Genomic DNA, 27,257 nt, shown 5'->3' with positions numbered 1-27,257 from the left:
AAGGCAACAAAAGGGCATCTCTGCAGAAAACTTTGCTGGGAGATCCTTTAGTTCCTTTAAAGCCACTAAGAGTGGAGCCCCTCATTGACACAGTCTTGGGCCACAGGGAAGGTGGAGAGAAACTAAATGAGAAATTGCACAGACAATGACAGTTCTTTGTGGACAATATTAAAAAGCAAAACAAAGAAAAAAGACCTACAAAATGAAACCAAGCAGAAGTATCAAAGACGACTTTTATTACATGTGATTTGCAAAATTTGACCAGCAGTTTAATGTTCCTGAAAGCATCCAGTCATCAGTCTCCACACTTCAGCCTTGAGCTCCTGGTTCCTCAGGCTGTAGATGAGGGGGTTCAGGGCTGGAGGCACCACCGAGTATAGAACTGACACTGTTAGATCCAGGGATGGGGAGGACATGGAGGGGGGCTTCAGGTAGGCAAACATGGCAGTGCTGAGGAAGAGGGAAACCACAGCCAGGTGAGGGAGGCAGGTGGAAAAGGCTTTGTGCCGTCCCTGTTTAGAGGGGATCCTCAGCACAGCCCTGAAGATCTGCACATAGGAGAAAACCATGAACACAAAACATCCAAGTCCTAAACACACACTAGCTGTGATGAGCACCAGTTCCCTGATATAGGGTTTGGAGCAGGAAATCTTGAGGATCTGGGGAATTTCACAGAAGAACTGGCCCAGGACATTGCCATGGCACAGGGGCAGAGAAAATGTACTGGCCGTGTGCAACAGTGAATAGAGAAAGACACTGGCCCAGGCAGCTGCTGCCATGTGGGCACAAGCTCTGCTGCCCAGGAGGGTCCCATAGTGCAGGGGTTTGCAGATGGACACGTAGCGGTCGTAGCACATGATGGTCAGCAGATAAAATTCTGCTGTGATGAAAAACATAAAGAAAAACACCTGTGCAGCACATCCTGAGTAGGAGATGTTCCTGGTGTCCCAGAGGGAATTGTGCATAGCTTTGGGGACAGTGGTGCAGATGGAGCCCAGATCAGCAAGGGCCAGGTTGAGCAGGAAGAAGAACATGGGCGTGTGCAGGTGGTGGCCGCAGGCTATGGCGCTGATGATGAGGCCGTTGCCCAGGAGAGCAGCCAGGGAGATGCCCAGCAAGAGGCAGAAGTGCAGGAGCTGCAGCTGCCGCGTGTCTGCCAATGCCAGCAGGAAGAAGTGCCTGATGGAGCTGCTGTTGGACATTTGCAATGCCTTGGCATGGGGATCTGTAAAAAAAGTAATCATGGAATAGTTGGGTTTGGAGAGGACAAGTAATCATGGAATAGTTGGGAAGAAAGAGGGCACTTTCCCCCACTGCCTGCCCAGGGCTCTGCTGCCTCAAGCTATCCCTGCCAGCAGCTGCTTCCCTGTGCCCAGGGCTGGGCCCTGCCAGTGCTGCCAGAGCCTAGCCCAGACCTGGGGGCTCAGCTCTGCCCTGCAGACCCATCCCAGCTCAGGCAGTGCCCAGGGGCAGCTCTGGCTATGCAGGCTCTGATGGTAACATCAGAGCAACCCTGAGGAGGCTGGGAAAGCAACACTGATGCTGCCTGTGAGGGGCCCTGTGCTGATTTCTCTCACTGCCTCTTGTATTCAATCTGTGATTTTTTTTTTTTTTTAATTCTCAACCTGAACTGGGAGATCAATATTCATGTGGAATTTACCATCCAGGCAACCCAGAGCAGTTAAGTAAAAAAGCAAGATTTGCCCTTTTATGCGGCCCCTGCCTTGCTGTGCTCCCTGTGTAATCTACTTGGAAACGTTCTGCAGTTGAATGCCGTGCTGGGAGCAGTCCTGAACAATGCAGCATCCTCACCACAAAAGAAGAACTCTTCCAAGCCTTACCAGCTGTCCCTCCCACCAAGATCTTGTCCCCCAGTGCTGGGAACAAGATCAGCTGCCAGGGCTGGCTGAGAGCTGTCCCTGGCAGGCAGCAGAGTCCCTGCCCCAGCACAGCGCCCTGGGCTGCAGGACCCTGCTCTGCAGGACAGCCCTGGGCACCCCTGGCTGCTCTGCACAAGAGACAATCAGAGAATGTACTCACAGGGTCTGTAGGCATTGGGATGTTCCAGCTTTAGGAGATGGCTCCAGGAGCTGCAGCTGCATTGTCCTGCAGCCAGAGGTTCCTGTGCCAAGGGCTGGCAGTGATTCTGCCCCAGGCACTTCTCAGCACCTTCCCAGCCCTGACTGATTGAAGCTCTCTGTGCCTCTGTGCTGTGCCAGGGGTGGCTGCAGGCAGTGCTCCAGCCCTGCTGGGCTGGCAGAAGAGCTGCTCATCAAGAGAAATGTGCTTTTGAAGCTCTTCTTGGTTACCAGGAGCTGCCTCTGTGCCAGGAGCCCAGCCCAGCTCATCAGCACAGACACAGCACAAGGACTTTAATGAGCCTCTGGGGCTTTGTGCTCAGGCCCTGAACATCAGTCCCTGAGAGGGAGCTGAAGAAACCTCTCCAGAACTCCAAGCCAGAATCCAACTCCAAAGTTTCTTGCACTTTTAATGGGTCCCACTGAGGGACACGAAAGAGAAAGTGTACCTGGCCCCAGGCAGAGCAGAGAACTGCAGGCAGTGATGACAGGTGGGGACAAAGAGAAGACAAGTCTTGGTGCCCTGGGTCACAACAGGGTCTGTGCCACCAAGGGCTGTGAGGAGACACCTTGTCCTGAGGCCCTGGGGCCTCCTGGCAGAGCCCCAGCCAGGCTGGGCACTGTCAGCCCCTTGTCCTGCCTTCAGCATCCCCCCCTAGCCCACATCCCAGTGGCCTCAAGGATGTGCTGGAAGGAGTCCCCGGGGAGCCTTGCTCAGGAATGGCCCTGGGGGCTCCTGAATGCTCCCTGCAGAGACTACAGGTTTTTCAAAGGACTTTGGGCTTTGCTTTTTCCTTGGAGTCTCTGAGAGGTTTCTGCAATCATGGCCTACAATTATCTGCTGTAATTAGTCCCTGGAGAGGCTTTGTCAGTAGCAACATTTAGTGGGCTCATTAATGCTTCAAGCTACTTCAGTAATTTTAAGGTATTTGGTGTTTCCCTTTTGATACAGACTCTGTGAGGGGTTTGTGCAATCATGGCCCCAATTATCCGCTTTAATGAGTCCCTTAAGAGCTTTGTACTGACACTCAGTGGGGCTCATTAATACTTTGAGATACTCTAGTTTTTTAAGGTACTTTGGATTTTTCTTTCCACACTGAGCATTTTTTGCCACCCTGGTCTCAAATTCTCTCCTCCAAGTAGCCAATGAGGAGCCTGTGTTTGGGATGGACCTCAGTGGGACCTATTCATGCCTTGAGACACGTTGCGGCTTTTCTTCTGACTTTGACTCCTGGAAAGGTTTGTGCAATCTCCTCTCAGGCCCTGAGGTTCCAGGGCTCAGCTCCAAATGCACAGTGAGGCTAATTAGGATCAGGCTACTCCTGATAAACCATGGCTCCACCTTCATTTCCCTCTGCTCTACTGCTCTTCTCTAGGAAGCTTTCCATTTACAGTTGTGGAGAAATCTTTCAATGAGCATCGAAGAAATAAGTAATCCCATTTTAAAGAGTGTATTTTATTACTGTTCTCTTTGGGGAAGAGGTGATTGCAGCATTCTGTGATTGATATTGATGTTGTACCACTCCCAAGGAAGTCTGGCCAGGTCAGCGAAGTTTCACCTTGAGACCTGACCCAGTGTGGACAACCTTGCCCCACATTCCCCAACCTAATGTGAGAAACAATTTTCTCTTTCAAATATTTAAATGCATTTTAAGATCTTATCATAATACAACAGAAGACTGAATAAAGAAAAGGATACAGTACCGGGAACAATGGATTCTGTCACTGCGTGCTCATCTACAAAATGGATGTTCTGTCTTTTATACCTCTAGCCCCTCCCAAAGTCTTGTCAATCGACTCCTTCTTCACTGTCCAGTGGTGGAGATCACTGTCTTACAGCTTGATTGGAGGTCAGGTGCTGCCAGAGTAACAAGCCCCGACTACTGAGGCCATCCTGCGATAACAATGCAAGGGAGAGGGGAAGGAGAACTACACATCCACAAATCTTCTCAACATATATTTAATATTCACACCTTAATTGAGATAGTCAGCCATAAGACTACTCATCTATAATAAGCCCCCTTTTTCTTTTTCTATAAGTCTTTTTTCTCAATTAAGTAAAAAATTTTCTCTCACTCTTGAATGAGTCATACCAGCATCTGTTGATGTGGGTAAGGACAGTGGGAACAGAACAAAATAATCTGAGTTTTTCATTAGACACACTCATTTTGAATGCACGAAAGGGCATCGGAAAGGTCCAGTATGGCTTTGACTCCCATCTACCATGCCTATGTAGTTGCTACCCATAGTCAGTGTATCTTAGGAGTGAGTACAGAGGCCAACTCGTTCCTGCCCTCCCGTCCCTGTTTAATTAAAAGACAACTGAGGAATGATAGAGGTCTAGTATGGCCTTTTGTCCCTACCTTACCATGCCTATTGGGTTGCTACCCGCAGCAGCGCTATGGAGCCTTCTTGGTAGCAAACAAAGGGGCCAACCTGGTCTTGCCCTCCTCCTTTGTCTTATTTTCTTAAAGAAGCTGTCCCTTTACCTTTTTCATTTCCTTGTGTACTTCTCCTCAACAGATGCTGGTAATTCTCACCCATTAAAACAGGAAGACAGTTCTCGAGCTGGATGGTGGAAGCTTGACTCTACTTTTTGAGTGTCTTGGTGCTTTTCTGGTTGTCTTTCAGTCTCTGCTTGAGGGTCAGTCTTGTTTCACCCAGCCTGGATATTATAGTCCGCTCTTTGGGTTCTTCTACTGGGCCTTTGACTCTGTTGGCATGAGTCCATCCCTGCTCTGCAGTTCGCATGGCCGATTCGGTGGTGAGCAGTACCTGAAAGGGACCTTCCCACTGAGGAGTTAGAGGCTGATCTCTCCATGACTTAATCATCACCCAATTCTTGGGAATGATATTATGGATTCTGAAATCCAGGGTGGTAGTGTGAGGAACTGTCCCTTTAGGTCTTAGCCCTTCTAAGATTTCTGCTATAAATATAACTTATTTCTTGGCATTGATTTCCCCTACCTCATAGGTGGCAACCTTCTGGGATGAGGTCAGGAAGGGTAACCCAAACATCATTTCACAGGGAGACACCCCCACATCTGACTGGGGTTGGGTTTAATTCTTAATAAGGCCAAAGGGACACATTTTATCCATGACATTTGGGTTTCAGTCATTAGCTTAACTAGAGCTGTTTTAAGAGTTTAATTCATTCTCTCAACCTGACTGGAACTCTGTGGATGCCATGGAGTGTGTAATTCCCATTTCACTCCCAGGGCCTGAACAACTTTCTGCAATATCTTTGATGTGAAATGAGTTCCCCGGTCTAAATCAATCCTGTTTGCCATCCCATATCAGGGAATGATTGATTTTAGAAGTGTTTTACTCACAACATTGGCATTTTACAGTGGGTACCACCTCTACCCAATGAATCATGTGATCTATTATCACTGGCAAAAACTTCCACCATTGTACCTGGGGAAGCTCAGTAAAGCCTACTTGGATGTTTTGGAAGGGCCCTAATGCTAGTTGTCACCCTCCTCTGGGTGTTTTCCTCATGATTTTCTTATTCACTTGTTAACTTAGCTATTCTGAAAATTCCTATGCAACCCCAATCCCTCAGAAGTTGATCACTTAGCACTTGTGTACCCCAATGTGTTGTTCCATGTATGCCTTCCAGCATTTTCTTGGCAAGGGGCTTGCCTCAACATTTGCCTCCCATCTGCTAGTATCCATTTCCCTTTGTTGTCTTTCTTGGCTTCTATTTTAAGGAGTTCTTCCTCTTCTGTCCCACTGAACATGGGGACTTTTTGCATTTCGCTTATAGGTGTTAATACCGTCATTAGTTTTCTGTCTCTGATTCAGTTGCATTTTTAGCTTCTAAATTGCTAAATTGTTCCCTTGCACCTCCTGAGTTGCCCCTTTTTGATGTTCTTTAAAATACACCACTGCTTCTTACTCTGGTAATTGTAAGGTTTCTAACTCTTCTAAGACAATTTTTTTGTGAATCAGTCCCTTTCCCTTTGAATTTAATAGCACCCTCTCTTCCCTAATTTTTCCAAAGGTATGCACTATTCCAAAAGCGTATTTTGAGTCCTGTATATATTGTTCCCCTTTTCCGTGCTAATCTTTCCAGAGCTCCTTTTAGGGCATATAACTCACACCTTGGGCTGACCAGTTGGAAGGTAGCTTTCCCTCTTCTACGGCTACCAACCCTTCATGCATAATAGTGTACCCCATACCCTGCGCTCCTTTATTACCTGTGAAGATCCATCAATGTACAATCATTTCCATCAATGTACAATTGCTTTCCACCTTGGAGTCCTTGATCTTTTAGGCCTTCTCTTCCTTTAGTTTCATAGTTTATAACCTCTAGGCAATTATATATTAGTTCCTTATCTGGTTCTCCATCCAAAAACTGGGCAGGGTAGAGTTGGTTACTCACAATCAGCCCTAAACCATTATCTCTTAAGATGGCTTCATACTTTAGCATTCAGGAATCAGTGAGCTATTTCTCAGCCTTTTGGCTCAGGATACTCCTTACTGAGTTTGGGATATATATCTTCAGGTTTCCCCCAAAAGGTTATTGTTTTGCTTTCTGCTATGAGTAAGGCAGTCACTGCCACAGCCTGAATGCAGGTTGGCCACCCCTGGCTGACAGGGTCTAGCAGTTTTGATAAAAAGGCCACTGGTTTCCCGGATCTTCCCCAGTCCTGGGCTAACACTCCATTTGCTACCCCTCTTTCTACATCTACAAACGGATAGAAGGGTTTGACTAAGGCAGGAAGACTCCGTTCCGGTGCACTGACTAATTTTTCCTTTAAATCTTCAAACTTTTGTTCATCGTCTTTTACTCACCTAATCTCTTCCTCAACTAACTTTTCAGACAAGAATTGGATGGCCTTCGTGTATCCTTCAATCCATAGCCTACAATATCCCAACAGGCCTAAAAACCTTCTGACTTCCCTCTTAGTTTTTGGTGGTGGGAGTGAGGCTATGCCCATAATTCTCTCAGGGTTCAGCCTCCAGGTCCCTTGACAAATCACATGTCCAAGGAATTTTACTTCCCACTCTACAAATTTCAGTTTCTCTTTTGATACCTGAAGTCCTTGGCCCCCCAGAAAATTTAACAATACTGTGGTAGATTCCCAAACTTCTTTTTCTTCCCGTCCTGAGAGAAGTAAATAATTTACACATTGGATGAGCTTTGTCTCAGGTTTAATGGAGAAGAGCTGTATTACTTCTCCTCCTAGGGTTTGACCAAAGAGGTTTGGGGGTTCAGAAAACCCTTAGGATAACCCGGTCCACCAAAGTTGTTACGTCCTCCCAGAATCAGGGTCTTCCCATTCAAAGGTAAATATATCCCTACTTTCCTCTGGCAGTGGGCACACCCAAGAGGCATCTTTTAGGTCTGTCATGCTAAACCACTGGTGTGCTGGGGAGATATTACTCAGTAGTGTAGAGGGGTTAGGCACTACTGGGTACCGATTCACTGTTCTTTTGTTCACTTCTCTTAATCTTGGACGAGCCTGTAAGTCCCATCTGACTTCTTTACAGGTAATATGGGTATATTGTGGGGGGACATACATGGTTCTAAGGTCCCCTCCTCAAGTAGGTCCTGGATCAGTGGCTGCAGTCCTCGTCTCCCCTCCAGAGAGAGTGGATACTGTCGTACCCGAACTGGATAGTTCTCATTAACTATTTTCATTATTATAGGTTTCATGTGTAATTTATCTCACTTTTTCATTTTTGCCCACATCATCTCATGAATTTTCTCCCCATTTTCTTTCCTTACTTGGAGAAGCTTAACTACCATTTTCCCTTTCTCTGGGAGCACTCCAATGTCAAACTGCACCTGTAAATCCTGTCCTAATAAATTTCACCCTGCTTCTGGAACTAATAGAACATCTCCAATTCCTATTTTATTTGTTCCTTCAAACTTTATTTACATTATAACTGAGGCTTTGAAACCTTCCCCTTGTCAAGATTTGAAAAGACAAGTGTCAACTAATGAAGGCAGGAGCTGCCCCTGAAATGGAAAATATTAAACCCTCTCCCTCCGGATTGTTATGATTTTGAAATTAAGGGGCCTCTCAGGCACAGATGTGGGAGCAGGAATAACAGTTCTTTATTGAAGAAGAAAAAATAGTATTGAAGAAGAAAAAATAAATAAACAATGCAGTAATACACAATAATGCTGACAGAGTTGGAAAACAACCTGAAACCCTGGGGGTCTGGGTGTTGCATGCAGTGCAATGAAAATAGTGGCTGCATTCTTCCTGCAGTCTTCGGCAGACAGGTGTGGTTCTGTTGGAGCAGTGGTCCTGTAGAAGGGTGTAGGTTTCCTCTGAATATCCAGAGGTGGTGTAGATAGGCCTGGTCTACCTCTGGGAATCCAGTGGAAAAGGCAGCTGCTCCTGTAGGAATCCAGTGGAAAAGGCTGCTGCTCCTCTGAGAATCGAGTGGAAGGGGCAGCTGTTCCCCTGGGAATCCTGAGGAAAGGCTGTTCTGGCATCCCAAAATCTCAGAATATATCCAGTTAGGAATGCTTGGTTCCTCCCTCTGGGGCAGACCATGTCACAGTGGGATGATGTATATCAGTCTTGCAATGATATTTAATAGCCCATTAACAGCAGATGTCTTCCCTGAGGGAGGACTGGTTTGTGGAAGAGATAAAGAAAAACTGCCCAATTAACAGAAGATAACTGCCACACCTCTAACAGAAAGGAATAGAACACACACATTACCTTGCAGTCTAGGACATTATCCACGCCTTATTCTATTTCCATCTGCATCACAATGAAACCTTACACACAGTTCTCACTTAAGACTAGGTTTCCCTGTGGTACACAACAGCTTTCTCCATCTTTCTGCATTACTCACCAAGTGTAACCAGGTCCTTGAGCAAAAACAATCCCGCGGATGGGTTTGTCTTTGCCTGTGGTGGGAATAATCCAAACAGTCTTTCCTAAAATACCTTTCATGGTATTTGTCTCCATCCACTGTGTGCAGAGGTTCAGACTGGACAGGACCAGCTTGATTGATTGACCCTTGGGTGTTGACCATCCAGGTGGCTTATGCTAAGTTCACTTCCCAATTTCTAAAAGTTCTCTCGCCAAGTGCCTTCGGGGTAGTCCTAAGTAGTCCATTGCATTGTTCAACTTTCCCAACAGCTGGTGCATGATGGAGGATATGGTACACCCACTCAATGCCATGTTCCCTGGCCCAGGTGTTGATAAGGCTGTTCTTGAAATGGGCCCTGTTGTCTGACTCAATCCTCTCAGGGGTGCCATGTCTCCACAGAACTTGCTTTTCCAGGCCCAGGATGGTGTTCTGGGCAGTGGTGTGAGGCACAGGGTAGGTCTCCAACCATCCAGTGGTGGCTTCCAGTATGGTCAGCACGTAGCACTTGCCCTGGTGTGTCTGGGGCAGTATGATGTAATCAATCTGCCAGGCCTCCCCATACTTGTACTTGGACCACTGCCCACCGTACCACAGGGGCTTCTCTCGCTTGGCCTGTTTGATGGCAGCACACGTCTCACAGTCATGGATAACCTGAGCAATACTGTCCATGGTTAGATCCATCCCTCGGTCTTGTGCCCACTTATAGGTGGCATCCCTGCCCTGATGGCCTGAGGCATCATGGGCCCATTGAGCTAGGAATAACTGTCCCTTGTGTTCCCAATCTAGATCTATCTTGGACACCCTTATCTTTACAGCCTGGTCTACCTGTTTGTTGTTTCAGTGTTCCTCATTAGCCCGACTCTTGGGGACATGATCATCCACATGGCGGACTTTCACAGGTAGCTTCTCCAACTGAATGGCAATGTCTTCCATTCATCAGCAGCCCAGACTGGCTTTCCTCTACATTGCCAGTTGGTCTTTTTCCACATTTCCAGCCAGCCCCACAGAGCATTGGCTACCATCCACGAATCAGTATAAAAGTGGAGCTTTGGCCACTTCTCTCTCTCAGCAATGTCCAGGGTCAGCTGAACAGCTTTGAGTTCAGCAAATTGACTTGATCCACCTTCTCCTTTGGTAGCTTGTGCAACCTGTTGTGTGGGGCTCCATACGGCTGTTTTCCACTTCCGGTTCATCCCTACAATGTGACAGGAACAATTAGTGAAAAAAGCGTAGCGTGTTTCTTCTGCTGGTAGATGGCTGTAAGGAGGCGCTTCTTCAGCCTATGTTCTTGTTCCTCTTCATCAGTGAGACCAAAGTTTTCCCCTTCTGGCCAGTTTGTAATTATCTCTAAAATCCCAAGGTGATTCAGGTTTCCAATACAGGCAAGCTGTGTGATCAGAGCCATCCACTTACTCCATGTAGCATCGGTGGTGTGGTGGGTAGCGGGAAGCTTTCCTTTAAAAATCCACCCCAGCACTGGTAAGTCGGTGTGCCAAAAGGAATTGTGCTTCCATGCCAATCACCTCCAAGGCGGCTTGAACTCCTTCATAGGCAGCCAAGATTTCCTTCTCTGTGGGAGTGTAGTTGGCTTCAGACGCTCTGTAGCTTCAACTCCAAAATCCTAGTGGTCGGCCTCGAGTCTCCCCAGGCAGCTTCTGCCAAAGGCTCCAGGAAAAGCCATTGTTCCCAGCTGCAGACTAGAGCACATTCTTCACCTCTGGTCCTGTCCTGACAGGGCCAAGGGCAACCGCATGAGCGATATCCTGCTTAGTCTTGGTGAAGGCTTGTTGCTGCTTAGGGCACCAGTGGAAAGTGTTCTTTTTGTAGGTGACCAGGTAAAGATGGCTCACAATCCGGCTGTACTTGGAGATGTGAATTCTCCAAAAGCCTATGGCGCCTTGGAAAGCTTTTGTCTCCTTCTTGCTGGATGGTGGAAACATAGCTGTGATTTTGTTGATGACCTCAGGGGGAATCTGACGCCATCCATCTTGCCACTTTGCTCCCAGGAACTGGATCTCTTGGGCAGGTCCCTTGACTTTGCCCTTCTTGACGGCACAACTGGCTTCTAGCAGAATCTGAATAATCCTCTCTCCTTTCTCAAACACTTCCATTGCCATGTTCCCCCACACAATGATGTCATCGATATACGGCAGATGTTCTGGAGCCTCATCCTTCTCCAGTGCACTCTGGATCTGTCCATGGCAGATGGGGGGGCTGTGCTTCCACCCCTGGGGCAGTCGGTTCCAGGTGTACTGCACGCCCCTCCAGGTGAAAACAAACTGAGACCTGCATTCTGCTGCCAGAGGAATGGAGAAAGATGTGTTAGCAATGTCAACAGTGGTGTACCACTTTGCTACCTTGGACTCCAGCTCGTACTGGAGTTCCAGCATGTCCGGCCCAGCGGCGCTCAGCGGTGGAGTCACTTCTTTCAAGGCACAATAGTCCACAGTCAATGTCCATTCTCTGTCAGATTTGTGCACAGGCCAGATGGGGCTGTTGAAGGGTGAGTGGGTTTTGCTGACCACCATTTGGGTCTCCAGCTCACAGATCATTTTGTGCATGGGGATCACAGTATCTTGATTCATCCGATACTGCCAGCTGTGCACTGTCAAGGTGGCAATTGGCACTTGTTACTCTTCCATCTTCAGGAGACCTACTGCATATGGGCTTTCTGATAGTCCAGGCAAAGTGTTCAACTGCTTGATGTTTTTCTGCCTTCACAGCAGCTATGCCAAAAGCCGATCTGAGTCCCTTTTGTGTTCTTGTAATAGCCATTCCGGAGGAAATCTATGCCCAGATACACGGGGCCTCTGGGCCCGTCAATATAGGATGTTTCTTCCACTCTTTTCCAGTCAGGCTCACCTCGGCTTCCAACAGGGTCAATTACTGTGATCCCCCTGTCAACGGAAACAGGTTCGGCCTCCACATGTCCCAATGGCATTAGGGTACACTGTGCACCAGTATCAACTAAAGCATTGTACTTTTGTGGTTCTGATGTGCCAGGCTATCTGATCAACACCGTCCAGAAAATCCAGTTTTCCCATGCCTCTCCCTGGCTAGAAGCACGGCCCCTCTAACCCTGGGCATACACGGTAGAGGTACCTGCCAGGGCATCTGACAGATCATACTCAGCAGCTTGGTCATGGGAGGATGAGGCTACCTTCACTTTACTGGAGTTCCCTTGGTTAGTGTTTCTCTCCTTGAGTTGACGCACCTGTGCTGCCAGGACAGAAGTGGGTTTTCCATCCCACCTTCCCATGTCTTCCCCATGGTCACACAGAAAAAACCACAGGTCAGCTCGTGGGGTGTACCCTCTCTCTGTAGCTGGGGAACGTTGGGCTCTGACTCTGGGGCCTGTGACTCGCACTGGTGCAATGAGGGTACTGTTCCTCTGTCGCAGACATTTCTTCACAGAAATCCTTTCTTTCGGATTTCTGCGTCTTCTGGAGGGCAGAGGCCTCAGAAGACAATGTAAACAATTATTATCAGCTGCTGTGGAATGCAACAGGGGTTTCTTGATTGGCTCATGCTTCTTGTTTATAATTAAGGGCCAATCACAAAATGCAAGCCGGGGACTGAGTCCTTGGACACAACTTTGTTATAGGATTCTTTCTATCTATTCTTAGCTAGCCTAGCAGCTCTGCAAACTTCTCTCTTCTTATTCTTATTAGTATAGTCATAATGTATTTTATATCATAGATCAATAAATCCAGCCTTCTGATCAAGAAACAAGATTCACTGTCTCTCTCTCACCAGCAGTGACCCACTAAGGACGCTGTAATATCTGGTGACCCCTCGTGTCAGAGCAAAAATTAATTTGATAAGACCAGAGGAGCAAAATTGCTGCACTGGGTAAAAATCCTGTATGTGTAGCTTGTGATGGTTGCTTTGAAGTGACCACAAAAGTGGATTCAAGCCAGGAGCTGAAGAACTGAAGATCCTGATTTGGACAGAGTTCACAGCCAAGGCTGACCACAAAGAGAACCTTCTTCTGGAAAACCTTCAGGAAAGATGATGGAAAAGAGCAGCAGACCTTTGGAGCTGGCCAGAGCAAGCTGGACTCTTTCAAAAGGTACTGTTGGGTTTTCTATCCCTGAGGAACCAGCCCTTTGTAGTTTGGGGCTTTTCGTATGGCAGACACATGCCCTGGCGGAAGAGGTTCCTTTTACTCCTTCAGAGGAGAATATCATTGCCCTCTGGAAACACTGGTATAGAGAAGATGGTTTCTTTCTGTCAAAAACAGATCTCTATGAGTTCTTTCGATGGGCAAAGCTTTTTGGGTTCTTTACTGATGTCCTGTATGCTTTGGATGTTTTTGTCTGGGAATGCCTGGACTCGATTATTCAGTTCGGCTGGAGCCAGGGACGTGTTTTGCCTTCTATCTACCCAGCATTTATAAAGATTTTTCCAGTTCTGAAACGCAGAGCAGCTATCTTTCAATAGATTTCTAACTGTTATGGACAGGCCCCGTTTCCACCGTCCCTGGGATTAGACCCAGTTGGGGAGGACATTCTGCTTCCCAGCCCCCACTGCTTCACGGCGTGGGGGGCTGAAACTTCGCTGCGCGAAGAAGTTTTTTTTTACTCTTTCTCCGGCGGAGCCTGCGCAGATGAGCTGCTCTCCTCCCCCCCCTTCTCTCTCTCCGGGGGGATGGGAGGAGGCGGCGCCGCTCAAGACACAGCCGGCCTCTCAGACTCCGCCTCCTTCAGACATGGGGGCGGTACCGGTCTCTGAGGTTTCCCTGCCCCTGCCAGAGCCATCTCTCCAGGAGATCCTGTCTCCTCCTCTCCAGGCGGTCCTGCCCACGGCTTTACCGGCCTCCCCGCCCCTGCCAGCGCCTGCGTCTGACACGGCAGAAGAGACAGTACTTCCAGTTCAGTTGAGCTGTTGCTAGGCAACGACGAGGATCTGTCTCCAGCTTACGGCTCAGCGGAGGAGGAAATTCCTTCGGCCCCTCCGCCGCCTCCATCGGCCTCCTCATCGCCTCAAGCCGAGACGGTCCCTGTTCAGGATGGTGCTGAAAATGGCGCTGAACCTGTGGGACCCTCGGAGCAGCCTGCGGCTGCACCTACACCCAGTGTGATTTCCCGCCCGAGTGTTTCGGGTTGTCCTGGGGCTGCCCATGCTGGGGGAGCTGGGACAGGGGAAGAGGGTGTCGGTCTCTCCTTCCGTGGAACGGGGGCTGCCTGCCAGCTTACTGTTGCGGCAGTCCGGCTGCCTGTTTTTAAGATCAGCATTCTCGGCGGGTTGGGGAGTGTTTGGTCAGTTGCTGTCCCATGGAGGCTGCCATCTCTGCTGCCTCTCTTGTGTTCTAGTGGCATGGGGGGGCAGGTGCATCCCGAGAGGCCTGCCTCTGATCCCCAGCCCGAAGGGGATGGGGATGATGAAACCATGGGGCAGATGAGAGACAAACCCAATGCAGTACAGGGGAAGATGGCACAGCTGGAGGAGACCATAGCTGGTTTGCTGTGGGAAACAAACATCTCCAGACCCCAGATGGCATTGCTGGGGAAGGCTTCTATTTCCTCACTGCTGGCATGCCTCAGTGATTTTGGGGAAAGGAAGCGTGTCACCACCCATGCTGCCATTGTGCTGGCAGCTGGGTTCAGGCCTGTGAGAATGCAGAGCCTGCTTTATGGGTTTGGCCTGGGCCATTGGGCTCAGATAGTTCCTGGGCTGGGCCCACTGCGTGGCCTCCTTATGTTTTTGGGGATTCTGGTTTGTCCTACCAGTCCTGGTCCCCTTTGTGAGCCAGTTTTGGGGTTCCTGGTCCATCATGGGCCAGGGCCCCCAGGGCCTTTCCTTCTCTGGCACTGCTCTGCTCGGCTGCTGCTCTTTTGCTTTCAATCATAAAAAAAAAATTAAAATTAAATAAAAAAGATTGAAAAGAGTGGGAAGTAGCTCTGAAGCACTGAAGAACTGAAAGGCCAGAAAGGACATTTCAAAATTGTACAAATTGTTTCAAATTGTTTCAAATTGTATTAAGACTGTCAATGGTTTTTAATAACTATTGATGGAACTCTTCTGCAGAAGTCTGTTTCAGGACCAAAAGGACTCTCAGATAGTCCAAGGGAAACAACTTCAGCTCTTGGACTGTTCCTGAAATTCAGCTGCATGGACTCAAATTCTTTTTACATTGTATTTTGCATTTTTCTTATATTATAGCATTGTTTTAGTGATTTGTTAGTTATTGTATATTCTATAGGTGAAGAAATTTCCTGTTCATTCCACATCAGCATTTTTCTTTTATTTTATACAATTTAGAAAGGTGAGATGTCGCAGACATTTTTCCACAGAAATCCTTTCTTTCGGATTTCTGTGTCTTCTGGAAGGCAGAGGCCTCAGAAGGGAAGGTAAACAATTGTTATCAGCTGCTGTGGAATGCAATAGGATTCACCTTGATTGGCTCATTTTCTATGTTTATAATTAAGGGCCAATCACCAGTGCAAGCTAGGGGACTGAGTCCCTGGACACAACTTTGTTATGGATTCTTTTCTATCTTTTCTTAGCTTAGCTAGCAGCTCTGCAAACCTCTCTCTATATTCTATTAGTATAGTAATAATGTATTATATATAATATCTTAATAAATCAAGCCTTCTGATCAAGATACAAGATTCACCGTCTCTCTATCACCAGCCGTGCCCACTCAGGTGCGGTAATAATCCTGACTGTCCCCTCTCTGTGACACTTCAGTTAGGGCAGCCCTAAGTCCCTTATCTGTGACACCACAGCTGTGACACCCCTAGTCCCCCTCCCTGTGACACCAGAGGTGGCACCCCCAGCATTCCCCTCTGTCTGACACCAACACAGTGGCAAACCAAAGATTCCCCTCTCTATGAGAAAGCAGTGGTGGCAGCCCCAACATTCCAACATCACATTGGTGGCAGCCCCAACGTTCCCCTGTCTATGAAAACACAGAAACAGCAGCCCCAACATTCCCCTCTCTGTGACACTGCAGCAGGAGCAGCCCCAGTGTTCCCCAGTCTGTGACACTGCAGTGGTGGTAGCCCAAAATTTCTCTCAGTGACACCATTGCTGTGGCAGCCCCAGTGTCCCCCTCTCTGTGGCACCGCAGTGGTGGAAGCCCCCAAGTTCCCCTCTCTATGACACTGCAGGAGTGGCTGTCTAAAGTTCTACTCTCTATGACAGCACCACAGTGGCAGTTCCAACATTCCCCTCTTTGTGATAATTCAACATTTGCAGCCTCAGTGTTCCCCTGTCAGTGACACCACAGTGGTGGCAACCTCAGTGTTCCCCTCTCTGTGACATGACAGCGGTGGCAATACCAATGTCCCCTTGTTTATGACACCAAAGCGATTGCAACCCCTGTGTTCTTCTGTCTGTGACACCACAGAGGTGGCACCCCCAGCGTTCTCCTGTCAATGACAGCATTGCAGGGGCAGGCCCAACCTTCCCCTCTCTATGACACTGCAGGGATGGCAGCCCCAAATGTTCTCCTGCTTGTGACACCACAGCAGTGGCAGCCCCAGTGTTCCCTTCCGTGACAGCACAGCAGCAGCTGCCCCAACCTTCCCCTCTCTGTGACCCCACAGCCCTGGCAGCCCCAGTGTTCCCCTCACTGTGACACCACAGCTGTGGCAGTCCTATTGTCCTGGTCTCTGTGACACCACAGCTTTGGCAGTCCTATTGTCCTGGTCTCTGTGACACCACAGCTTTGGCAGTCTCGTTGTCCCAGTCTCTGTGACACCACAGTGGTTGCTGCCCAAACGTTCCCCTCTCTGTGACACAGCAGCTGCGGCAGCAGCACTCGAACAGAAGCAGCAGCTGTGGAACAACAGGGGAGCAGGGGAGGAGCAGAGACAGAGCTCTGGAACAGCGGGGGATTGTCGCAGACATTTCTCCACAGAAATCCTTTCTTTCGGATTTCTGTGTCTTCGGGAGGCCAGAGGCTCCAGAAGACAAGGTAAACAACTATTATCAGCTGCTGTGGAATGCAACAGGGACACCTTGATTGGCTCATTTCCTATGTTTATAATTAAGGGCCAATCACCAGTGCAAGCTAGGGGACTGAGTCCTTGGCTACAACTTTGTTATAGATTCTTTCTATCTATTCTTAGCTAGCCTAGCTGCTCTGCAAAACTCTCTCTATATTCTATTAGTATAGTAATATTGTATTATATATAATATCTTAATAAATCAAGCTTTCTGATTCAAGAAACAAGATTCACTGTCTCTCTCTCAAAAGCCGCGCCCACTCAGGTGCGGTAATAGGGGATGAGCAGTGGTAGAGCAGTGTTGGAGCAGTGGTGGAGCAATGGTGGACGAGCAGAGGAACTGTGCTGGAACATCCCCAGAGCAGCAGTGGAGCAGCTTTTGAGGAGCAATGGAGTGACCATGGAAAAGGTGGAAGAGTGGTGGCACAGGAAACAGAGCCATGAACAGTGGTGGCACATTGGTAGCACATTGGTGGCACACTGGTGGAACTCTGGTGGCATATTGGAGACATGTTGGTGGCACGTTGGTGGCACACTGGTGGCACATTAGTAGCACATTGGAGGCACATTGGTGGCATGTTGGTGGCACGTTGGTGGCACGTTTGTGGCATGTTGGTGGCACAGGCCCCACAGCCATGGAGCAGCGCCGGAGATGCCGAAGCTGCGGGACACGGAGCAGCTCCAAGCGCTGTGTCCTGCAGGAGCCGGCCCCTCACACCAGAGCAATCCCATCAGGCTGACCCAGAGCAGGGGCAGCAGCAGGAATTGCTGCTGGGCTCTGGAAGGCACGGATGGAGAACACTTAATGGTGCCCTGGGGGTTTGATCCTGCTCATTGTGGCCTCTTTAGTGATGCCGGGACAGTTCCAGTCCACCTGAAGTCATGAACTCAGAAGATACTCAGGACAAAAGCAATCAACTGCCTTCTTTACTGCAGGGAAACACAGCTTGGGAGAAGTTTAATGATTCCTGATTTAGGAACCAAACTGGGTCAGTTATTGGCCTGTGGTTTGTTCTAGTCCAGGGAGCAATTTCCAAAGTGCTGCGCTTTGGCATTAAAAATGAGCAACGTGCCTCATCACCTGGATATTGCACTTGGAGTACAGAGCTATTTGTGGTTGTTATGATCAAGAAAATCACTGGAATTCTTTTCTCGATTTCACTCTTTCTTCCTCTCTCTGGGATAAAGCCTCCAACACTCCCTGCAGGTCTGCTTTCCAGAATCTGCTTCTCTGGAGTTGGGATGGGACAAATGAGCAGTGGGAAGAGGGAGGAAAATGAACCATTCAAACTGCAAACTTTATTTTTGTAACCTCGGGGTTTCAGTGTTTAGAAGCCGGCATTGATAGTTTTCTCTGACCAAATCCCTCATTTCTCACTTTTGCCCTGGCAGAAAACCTTCCTTTGGCCCCATTTAGGAAGTGACCCTTGGAAACACCTCAGTGAAGATGTATTTTTTGTTGGTTTTGCTAACAGATGACAAGAAAATCAATGCAAAGGGAGGGATGAGGGAGAGGGCAGAAACAATTCCTTTCTTTTATCTTCCTGGTGGAAAATCTCCTGTGGAGCTTGTGCTGCAGCCGGAGATGGCCAAGGCCAAGGGCTGAGGGAAGCGATTCAGCTGAGGCAGCTGAGACATCTCTTCCCTGGTTTGCAGCCCTGCGGCTGGCAGGGGACACAGCTGCCCCCCATGCACCCCACACCCCCTGGAATGGGGGATTCTTCCTGCCTCTGCCAGATGCTCCTTCTCTATCCCTGGCCTGGGTGCTCCTGCTCTGAGCTCCCTGCCATGGTCACTGCTGGGGGTGGGGAGCAGGAGGGAGGAGTTCAGCGCCAACCTGGGAGGTGCCAGCGGGGTCGGAGATGTGTGGAGGTGACAGTGACAGAGTGACAGGATGTGCAGATGGACACAGGGACAAGAAACACCTCTGGGGGAAACTTGCCTCTTTGAGATTTAGGGAAATTTCCTTTGGGACACACACATGGACACAGACACACAAACACAGAGTGTAGCTTTGCTGAAAGGGTTTATTTCTCATTTGAGGAAAAAGGCCCAGGGCTCACAGGGGATCAGGTGATTTCTCCAGAGGTGATCATCTCCTCATGCCACTGGAGGGGGACAGGACATGGTTTTCACCAACCTAAGACAGAGAGCCCAAAATGTGATCCCCTGTATCCCCTGGGACAGGTGAGGGGCCGTGTGCCCACCCCTGTTTCTGGAGGGTGAAAAGAATTGACGTCTGGATAAACCCAGGACAGGATTTGGCCCCTCAGATCCACAGGGTTCTCAGACCCCCTAAGCCCTGGGATGCTCCAAAACTGGCCTAAGAAATGCCCCCAGGGGGACTGTGGGGTTCCCAGAGCTGCCCAAGTGCAAGGAAAGACTTGGGGGCTGCTCGGAGCAGCACTCCCAAGAAACAATCAGTGAAAGCTCCTTTCTGTCTCTCTGCTGGCCCCAAACTCTGCCCACCCAGAACACCCCAGGGTCCCCACAGGATCATGTGGGAGCCAAAGGAGCACCAAGTGCTGCTCACCTATCCATGGAGAGCGGCAGCCAGGCGCTTCTGCCGCAGGAGAGCCTGCAGCTCTTCAGCCACAGGGGGCTGGGGACAAAGGCAGCGTTAGAGACACACTGGGGGCACCGGGCTGCACTGGGAGGCAGGGGAGAGCAGGGGGCCATGGGGAAGGGGCAGTGGCAGCAGTGGGGTGCAGGAGCTGCTGTGCTGCTGCCCAGAAGCACTGGGCTCCGGGCCAAGAGGCACAGCTGGGGCAGGGGCTGCGTCCTGGCTCATCCAGGGGGTCCTGGGGTGACAGGGATGGAATGCAGCAGGGCCCTGGGCAAAGGATTCCCTGGGGAGGAGCCCTGGGGCAGGGCATTGTCTGGGCTATCAGGAGGGGTGCACTGGGCTGTGCTGGGATGACCTGGGCTGTGGTGGCCATGCAAGGGGAGGGTCTGACACCAGCAGAACTCGTGGTACCCACCAGAGGCGTCTCCAGGACCGCGACATTGTCTAAATCCAATTCTAAATCCAACTGCAGAGAGACCAGGAGACCTCTCTGGTCACTGGGATTTCCCCGGTGCCAGCAAGGGATTGGGGGACAACACTGCCCCCCAGTTCGCTGAGGGGATGCCCTCCAATGCCAGCAGCCCACTCACCTCCGTTAGATCATCTTGGGCTCCTTCCAGGAGTGCCTGGAAAGGAGAACAAAGGCTGGGTCTGGACTGGACCTTGTGTGGCTGTCCCTATGGGGGTAGGGAGCAGGGTGCAGGCAGAGAGATGGGAATTCAGGGCCTCCAAGGAGATCTGTTTGAGGTGGGGGGAGACCCAAAGACACTGATCTGGGGTCAATTGAGGGCCCAGGGGACAGGGCTGGGGGTGTGGAAGGAGCAGGGTGTGAGGTACAGGGGAGGAGAAAGGAATTGAAATGTAGGGACATGGGAGTGCAAGGGAGGGGCTTAGTGAGGACAGAAGAACGAGGACGAGGACGGGTGGGGACAAAACCAACAGTACTGGGAGATGGTGTAAGAGTGGGGGATGAGTCAGGGAATTGTACAGGGAGACCCCTCTGCAGTGGCCAGGAAGAAAGGCAAAGGATTGAGGGGGGACATGGAAGGAAAGGCCTCAGGAAGGGTCAGTGGGAGGGCAGCTGGGGACCCTGAATGAGACACAGAGGAGGGACCAAAAGGGTGGGACGGGAGGCCAGAAAGGGCAGGATGTGGGGACAGTGTTTGGCTGGTGCCTCACCTTGGCCTGTGCCGGGGGCCACAGCAGGATGGAGAAGAGCAGGGCCACGCTGAGCACAGCCACCTTCATCTTCCTCTGGCTCTGGGCAGCGCTGCCTGAGGCTGCAGCAGGGTAGGAGCACCTTTATCCCCGCCGCGACTCCTCCCTGCACCCTCCCGACCAGCCCCCAGGCCAAAGCTCAGCTTGGCACAGCCCCCAGCCGTGGCCACAAGCCCAGCCCTGGCACAGAGTCCATCCCACCCCATCTGAGGCACGGATCCAACCCCCTTGCCCGGCATCCCTCCAGCTTCCTGCACGGGGCAGCTGCCCCTGGAAGGGCCCAGGCACCTGGGGGGCCAAGGGGGGCAGCCAGGGAGCCAAAGGCACCTGGGGACCCTGTGGGGACAACCCCCAGTCCAACACAATCTATCCTCCAACAGCCCCCAGGGCCAGATCCCCCATCTCCTGCTGCCCTTCCCCTCCCAGAGCTTTCCCTGGGGGACACCCCAGAGCTGAGCCTGGCCCCAAACCCAACATGTGGGAGAACAAGGGGAACAAGGGACATGTGATCAGGTGGCTGATTGGCATCTCAGTCACTGCAGACCCTGGGGAGCACTGGGCAATGCTGATCACCTGCAGACAAGGCTGAGGGCTGGGGAATGGCTCAGCAGTGACAATTCCCACATCCACACAACCCGATATCCCTTTCCCTGCAGATGCCAAACCCGACCAAGCTCCATGCCCAGAGCATATGCCCTGTCCTGCCCCTCATCCTGTCACACCTGCAGCCCCAGAGCCCTCCCAGAGCTCCTGGGTCATGGCCCTGGCTCTGGGCCCAGGCCAGCACTGGCCCTGAGCAGGATGTGCCCATCCCAGGGACATGGGGAAGTGGGCACCTGTCCCCAGGTAGCCACTCAGAGCTAACTGGGGTAACAGAGGTGCCCTGTGAGGAGGAGGGGTATTGTTGCCCTGCCAGCATCTCTGACATCTCTGGGCCTATTTACCCAGGCCCTGAGGCACCAGGAGGACATTTAGACATCCTGGGCCTCCAGGAAGGAAAATCCACAGTGAGGTGGTTCCTGAAAGCTGTCCAAGGCTGTGATTCCTGTTTGACATTCCAGGGCATTAGTGAAGGGTTCTGCACATCTCTTTCCCCAGGCACAAAGTGGATCCATCAGAGAAGTGTTATGACCCAGCTGGGAAAGCATTTCAGGCCACTGCCTTGACTGTTTGCTCTGGAACTCACCCAAGGAGGCACAGGGCCCAAGGGAGAAGATTTTTCTCAGGGGTTTGGTGCTTTGTGCCGTTGGAGGAGAGACCAGAGTGTCCTCATGGGAGATTCTTGACCAGATGGACAAGAGCTGTGACATCATTTGTGTGCTGAGGTCACCTTGGAGAGAAATTTAAGGAAGTGTCTGCAGGGTCCTAAATGGTGAATGAATGGATGAAGGAGATTCTCACTGTCCTGACCCACTATCCAGCAAAACCACAGCCCAGGGAAGAGGCCTGGTGGAATCAGGGGGGAAGCAGACCTTGTTGAGCCTGGTGCACACTGGGCAGTGTGGGGTGATCCCCTGCTGGTGTCCCAGCTGTCAGTGCAATACCACTGCTCTGATGGACTGGGTCCTTAAGAAACAAAAGAAGTGATCAAGCTCAGGGGAGGAGGGGATCTGATCACACTTCTCTTCTCTGGGAGTTTCTTTCCGAGGGGGGACATTCCATGAGAATGGGGATGCGGTAAAGGACAGGGCTGAGAGCAGCTGCTCCCTCCATCTCTGGGCTTCGGAGGAGGACGCTGGGAGCTGCTGCTTGGGAAAAGGAATTGGTTGAGCAGGTGGCCAGAGCAGCTTCCCCCGGCAGGTGCTGTCAGGTGCCTGCAGCACCAAAAGTGTCTCCACTTGGGGCTGCCTTGACAACTCCCCCAGCCCAGCAGACCCTGAGCCCAGATGGTGCAATCAAAGCCTCAGCAGAGGGACGAGAGGACTCCTCGCAGAGCAGATCCAGCCAGGTTTATTAAGGGAAAATCCAAGGGTCCAGGTGAAGTGAGGGTGAAGAGGGAAACAGGAGCAAGCAGGAACGCAACCTCTACTGAAGGGAACCAGAGACGAACAGCCAGGAGCAGGGCTGGGGCCAGGGTATATAATTGGAAGAAGGCAGGAGGGGTCAGGGCACAAATTTTCCAATGGGGGAGGGAGTCAGGGGTGGAGTTAAGGTGGGGTGACACGGGACTCACCAATGGGGGAGCAGAGTGGGAGGGGTCTCTCAGGGAAAGCCAATGGAGGAACAGGGAGTACAGAACTTTCTGGAACTGGGGGACGAACAGCAGTCGATTGACAACAGCACATTAACATTAACAGGCAAAGAACCATGGGGAATTGTGCCAGTCTCTCACCTTAACTGAAACAGTGGTGTCCTCCCATGGCATTCCAGGTTCCTCTTCTCCGTGGCTGTCTTCCACATCTCCCCCTTTTTTATTTATTAAATAAACATTTCCCAGTGTTTTGTCAATTGTTTTCTTAAAACACATCAGTGCTGCTGGAAGGATAATAACTATGAGAAGGACCCGCAACAAACTTTTAAGAATGGGGGCCACCCACACAGGAATGCCCCACTGCATGAGCGTTTTGTCCATCATGTCCACAACTTTGTTTTCAGTAAGAAGAGTTTTTATTTGCTCTTGCATTTGTTTGATGTTGGCCTGGATCGATGTGCTTTTCTATGGCAGGTTAAAATAACAAAGTCCTTTGAAATCTTCACAACCATGGCCATGGGAGAGCAGCAGGAAGGCGATGGCCGCTCTGTTCTGAAGGGTGGCATGTCTGGTGGTTTCCTCGTTCGCTAGAAGGTCTGATAAGGCAGCGGATGTAGCATTGGTTGGCTTACTAAGCCAGCACCCAAGGTGAGAAAGCTCACTGAGGGCCTTCGCAGCTGCAACCCATGGTAGAAAGATGGAAACAATGACAGTGGCAGCAGCTGTTAAGGTATTTCGGGGTGTCCTGGGAGTGGCCATCTGGTCCTCAAGTGAATCAGTTATCAACTGTTCGAGCACTGATAAAAACATGAATGGTAAAGTCAGTTGTCACTGTAATTTTCTTTGTTTTGTCCCTATGGAAGGGAGGGCGAGGGATTGGCAATTGGGGCAGGTGGAGACAATTGCCATGGCTTGGTCTCTGGAAATCTTAAATTGACATACCAAAGCGTGAGCATTCTGATGGAAGATTGCATGGCTTAGACGAGCCTGTTGAAAGACGCGGTGCAGCAGAGGAAATGTGGGTGGCACTTGCTGCCATTGCTAACAAGTGTGCTCTCTGGTTGCCCTCAGTGATGTATCTTGGCAGCTCTGTGTGCGACCGGATGTGCAGGATGTGATAGGGTTGCTCTCTGTGGGAAATGAACCAAATTAATTCAGAGAGCAAGCTGTATAATTTTTTATTTTGGACTTTCTTGAGCAGGGCACACTCTGCCTGCTCTGCTATCCCAGTGACAAATGCAGAATCTGTGATTAAATTGAAGGGCTGTTGGAATGTTCAAAATGCCCTCACTGCTGCAGCAAGTTCTGCAGTCTGGGAGGAACCTTCAACAACTTGGATATCAGACTCCTCCTTCTGAGTGTCAGGGTCCCTCAAGGTGAACACTGACTTGTGAGATTTGCCTGAGCCGTCAGTGAACTCTGTGATAGCGTTTTTGAGTGGAGTTTTACTTTTATATGATTTTGAGGACAAAATCAGTGAATCTTTAAAAAGTCTGTGTTTAGGATAATGAATTGAAATTTTTCTGGGATATCTGTCTAATGAAATTTGCGGATGTTCATTTGTTTGTAATAGAGAATCCAATTGTTCCAAAGTATAAAAGAGGGAAATGCATGCCAGATCGCAAGCCGCGAGGGTCCAGAGGCATTGTCGGCCTTTAATAATATGTTTGGCTACAAGTTCTGGTGGGGTGGTAACTGTTTGATGTGGTTGGTGCTGCAGAAAAAGCCACTCGATGATGATGAGTGGCTTTTTTGCAGTATCATCCCACTGAAAGAGCAATGCATGGGAGTTTGGGCACTTACCAAAAATACCGAGGCTGAGGGGAAGGGGCCAGTCTGTCTGATGTGCCTGGCGGTGTTTGATGGCGTTGGCGACTCTCTCCAAAGTCTCACAGGCTTCTGGTGTTAACGAGCGTGGGGAAGTCAGGTCGCTGTTTCCTCGTAGAAGGTTGAAGAGCGGTACCAGTTCTTCTGTGGTGAGGCCCAGGAGAGGTCAGATCCATGTGATGACGCTGCACAGCTGTTGCATGTCTCTTAATGTCTGGGAGTGCTCATTGATGGATAGAGTTTGAGGCACAATGGTCCTTCCTGTGAATAAAAAGCCGAGGTACTTCTGTGGGTTCAATAGCTGGATTTTTTCCTGAGCTATTTGAAACCCAGCGCTTTCAACAGCTGCGACACTCTTGGAAAGTGCTGTGTCTAAGTGAGACTTGGTGGAAGCACAGATTCGTACATCGTCCATACAATGTAGGTTTGAGACTTTGTCCGAAGTTTCTCTCATCTGCCTCATGATCGTCATTGGGGACCACTGAAGAAAAGACCCTTGTCTGAAGTTTCTGGCCCTGTTGGAGAAAGTTACATGCCAAGGGCCCCGAGACCTGAGCACAGCTCCTGGCATTGCTAAGCTATTGTTCACAGGTATGTTTGCTGTATGCTACACCGAACCCAATGAAAGGAAGAAGGGGGCACCTTGCCTTTTTGCAACAATAACCTTGGAAGTTGTCCCACCTCTCAGCCTGGCTGGACTTCTGAGTTTTGGGTGGTCCCCACAGAAAACCCCTCACTTGTCTTACAACTGCCGTGACAGACAGACTGAGATGTAAGAAGCCTCTCCATCAAAGACCGAGACATGAAATCCCTACATGAAAAGGCCCCCCCCGACTCTTTCCAAGGACTGGGACTGAGGCCCCTAACCTGGGGGAGGTGTGTGGGGGAGGCAAGCTGACCAAAGCAAGATGGATGTTGCAGGTGTGAGCAGTGGACCAAGAAGACAATGGCTCTCGCCCACTGCTGAGAACATGGATTGTGTATACCTTTCTCTAAATACCATTTTTTCCCCCCAAAATACAATAGACTACCTTTGATTTCGTTTCAAGTTTTACCCCTTCCCCCATCAAAAAAAAAGAGTATAATAGAGTTCGGATGAACTGCAACCCTGAGATCTTCCCGGACGTGACCTGGTGAACTCCATTGGCTGGACATCGAAAAACTTCACAGTTTCTATGTTTGGTAGCTCTATACCTTCCTTTCCCTTCCTCCCTCTTTTTCCCTTTTCGCCAGTTCCTCCCCAACGCATTTTGTTGTGGTTATTCAATAATGGTACATTTGTTTTGATTATCACTGCAACCCCCCATACCGTGTCAGTGTTTTTTGCACTCTGAGATCAACCCACAAACCATCACGAAACCCATTCGTAAGGACAGATCACGACACTTGCATACATACTATAGAACCCTTCTGTCAAGCCTTAAAAATTCTCTACAAATTCATTTCCAACATTACTGGGTCTGGCACCGCCCAGATCTGGTGTTTGCTGCCACCACTAGTGCCCAGATCTGGAAATTCCCTTGTTCCAGCAGAGCCAAGTCCAGCAATTTTCTGGTAAAGAAGGACAAAATCTGGCAATTTACGCTTCCGGCATTGGCAATGCCAAGGTCTGGTGTTTGCTGCCACTGCCCGTACCCCAATCTGGACATTTCTCAGTTCCAACACAGCCAAGTGCAGCAATTTTTTGGAAAAAGAGGACAAAATGCAGCAATTTCCTGGTGCCAAGACTGTCACCACTCAGACCTGGTGTTTGATGGTACCGCCCATGCCCAGATCTGGACATTTCCCTGTGCCACCACAGCCCAAGTGCAGTAATTTGCTGGCAAAGAAAGCCTAAACCTGGCAGCTTCCGGGTGCTGTCACCAGCAGCACTGTCTGTCTCTCTGGGAGCCCCTCAGGATCCCCGGCCAGTCTCGAGTCCGCAGACACCAGGGGGCAACCCCGGCACGGCCGACAGCGGGGAGACGCTCTCTGTGCCCCGAGGGTACTGAGGGCACCTGGGCTGGGTGCCTTTGCAGCACAAGAGACACCAGAGACATTGGTAGGAGATAAATGGCCGACTCTTAGCAGGGGTTAATCCAAGGTTTTATTCTAGGAGTCCCAAAGGAGCCCCTACACCTCAGGGGGCTCCTGCTAAGAGCCCCGGGAGATGTGTCAAGGTTACATTTAAAGGGAGGTGGAAACCCAAAGTAGATAACATTTTATTGACCAATAAGTGACCCTAAGGGATGGGTACTGAGGGATGGACATTTAGGACAGCATATGGGGCAAGGCTTGGGGGCTGACCCCTGGCCTCTGGCTGATCACTCGACATCCTGGACCAAAGCTTCTAGATGGAGGGGATGGGATGCTGAGTGATTGACAGAGAGCCAGGGTGGGGATTTGGGGATGATCTCAGCAAGGGGAAGGGATTACACAGGTAAAGGGAGGGGGGTACAGTCTGGAATAAACCATTTGGGAAAAATATGGGGATACAAAACAAAACTACTTCCAAGTATTACAAAGTATAAAATGCATTACAACATTTGTTATAAAGATACAGTTTTTATTTCTGTTGTTAATTATAAGCTTAGACA

The 27,257-nt window shown here is 50.0% G+C and overlaps 1 protein-coding gene across 1 annotated transcript; it reads right to left on the bottom strand.

The window, feature by feature from the left end:
* Nucleotides 1-269: 269 nt before the first annotated feature.
* Nucleotides 270-1,217, bottom strand: LOC131096503 (olfactory receptor 14C36-like). The gene has a single exon (XM_058044846.1). The coding sequence runs from the start codon at nucleotides 1,200-1,202 to the stop codon at nucleotides 270-272; it is 933 nt and encodes a 310-aa protein (XP_057900829.1). The 5' UTR covers nucleotides 1,203-1,217.
* Between the last annotated feature and the right edge of the window lie 26,040 nt (nucleotides 1,218-27,257).

The sequence above is a fragment of the Melospiza georgiana genome, unplaced genomic scaffold (genome assembly GCF_028018845.1).
Source record: "Melospiza georgiana isolate bMelGeo1 unplaced genomic scaffold, bMelGeo1.pri scaffold_29, whole genome shotgun sequence".
In the NCBI taxonomy this organism is placed as follows: Eukaryota; Metazoa; Chordata; class Aves; order Passeriformes; family Passerellidae; genus Melospiza; species Melospiza georgiana.
This window is presented reverse-complemented; position numbering and strand designations above follow the sequence as displayed.

Coding starts and splice junctions, on each gene's coding strand:
- LOC131096503 (XM_058044846.1), bottom strand. CDS start 1,202: ATGTCCAACAGCAGCTCCATCAGGCACTTCTTCCTGCTGGCATTGGCA.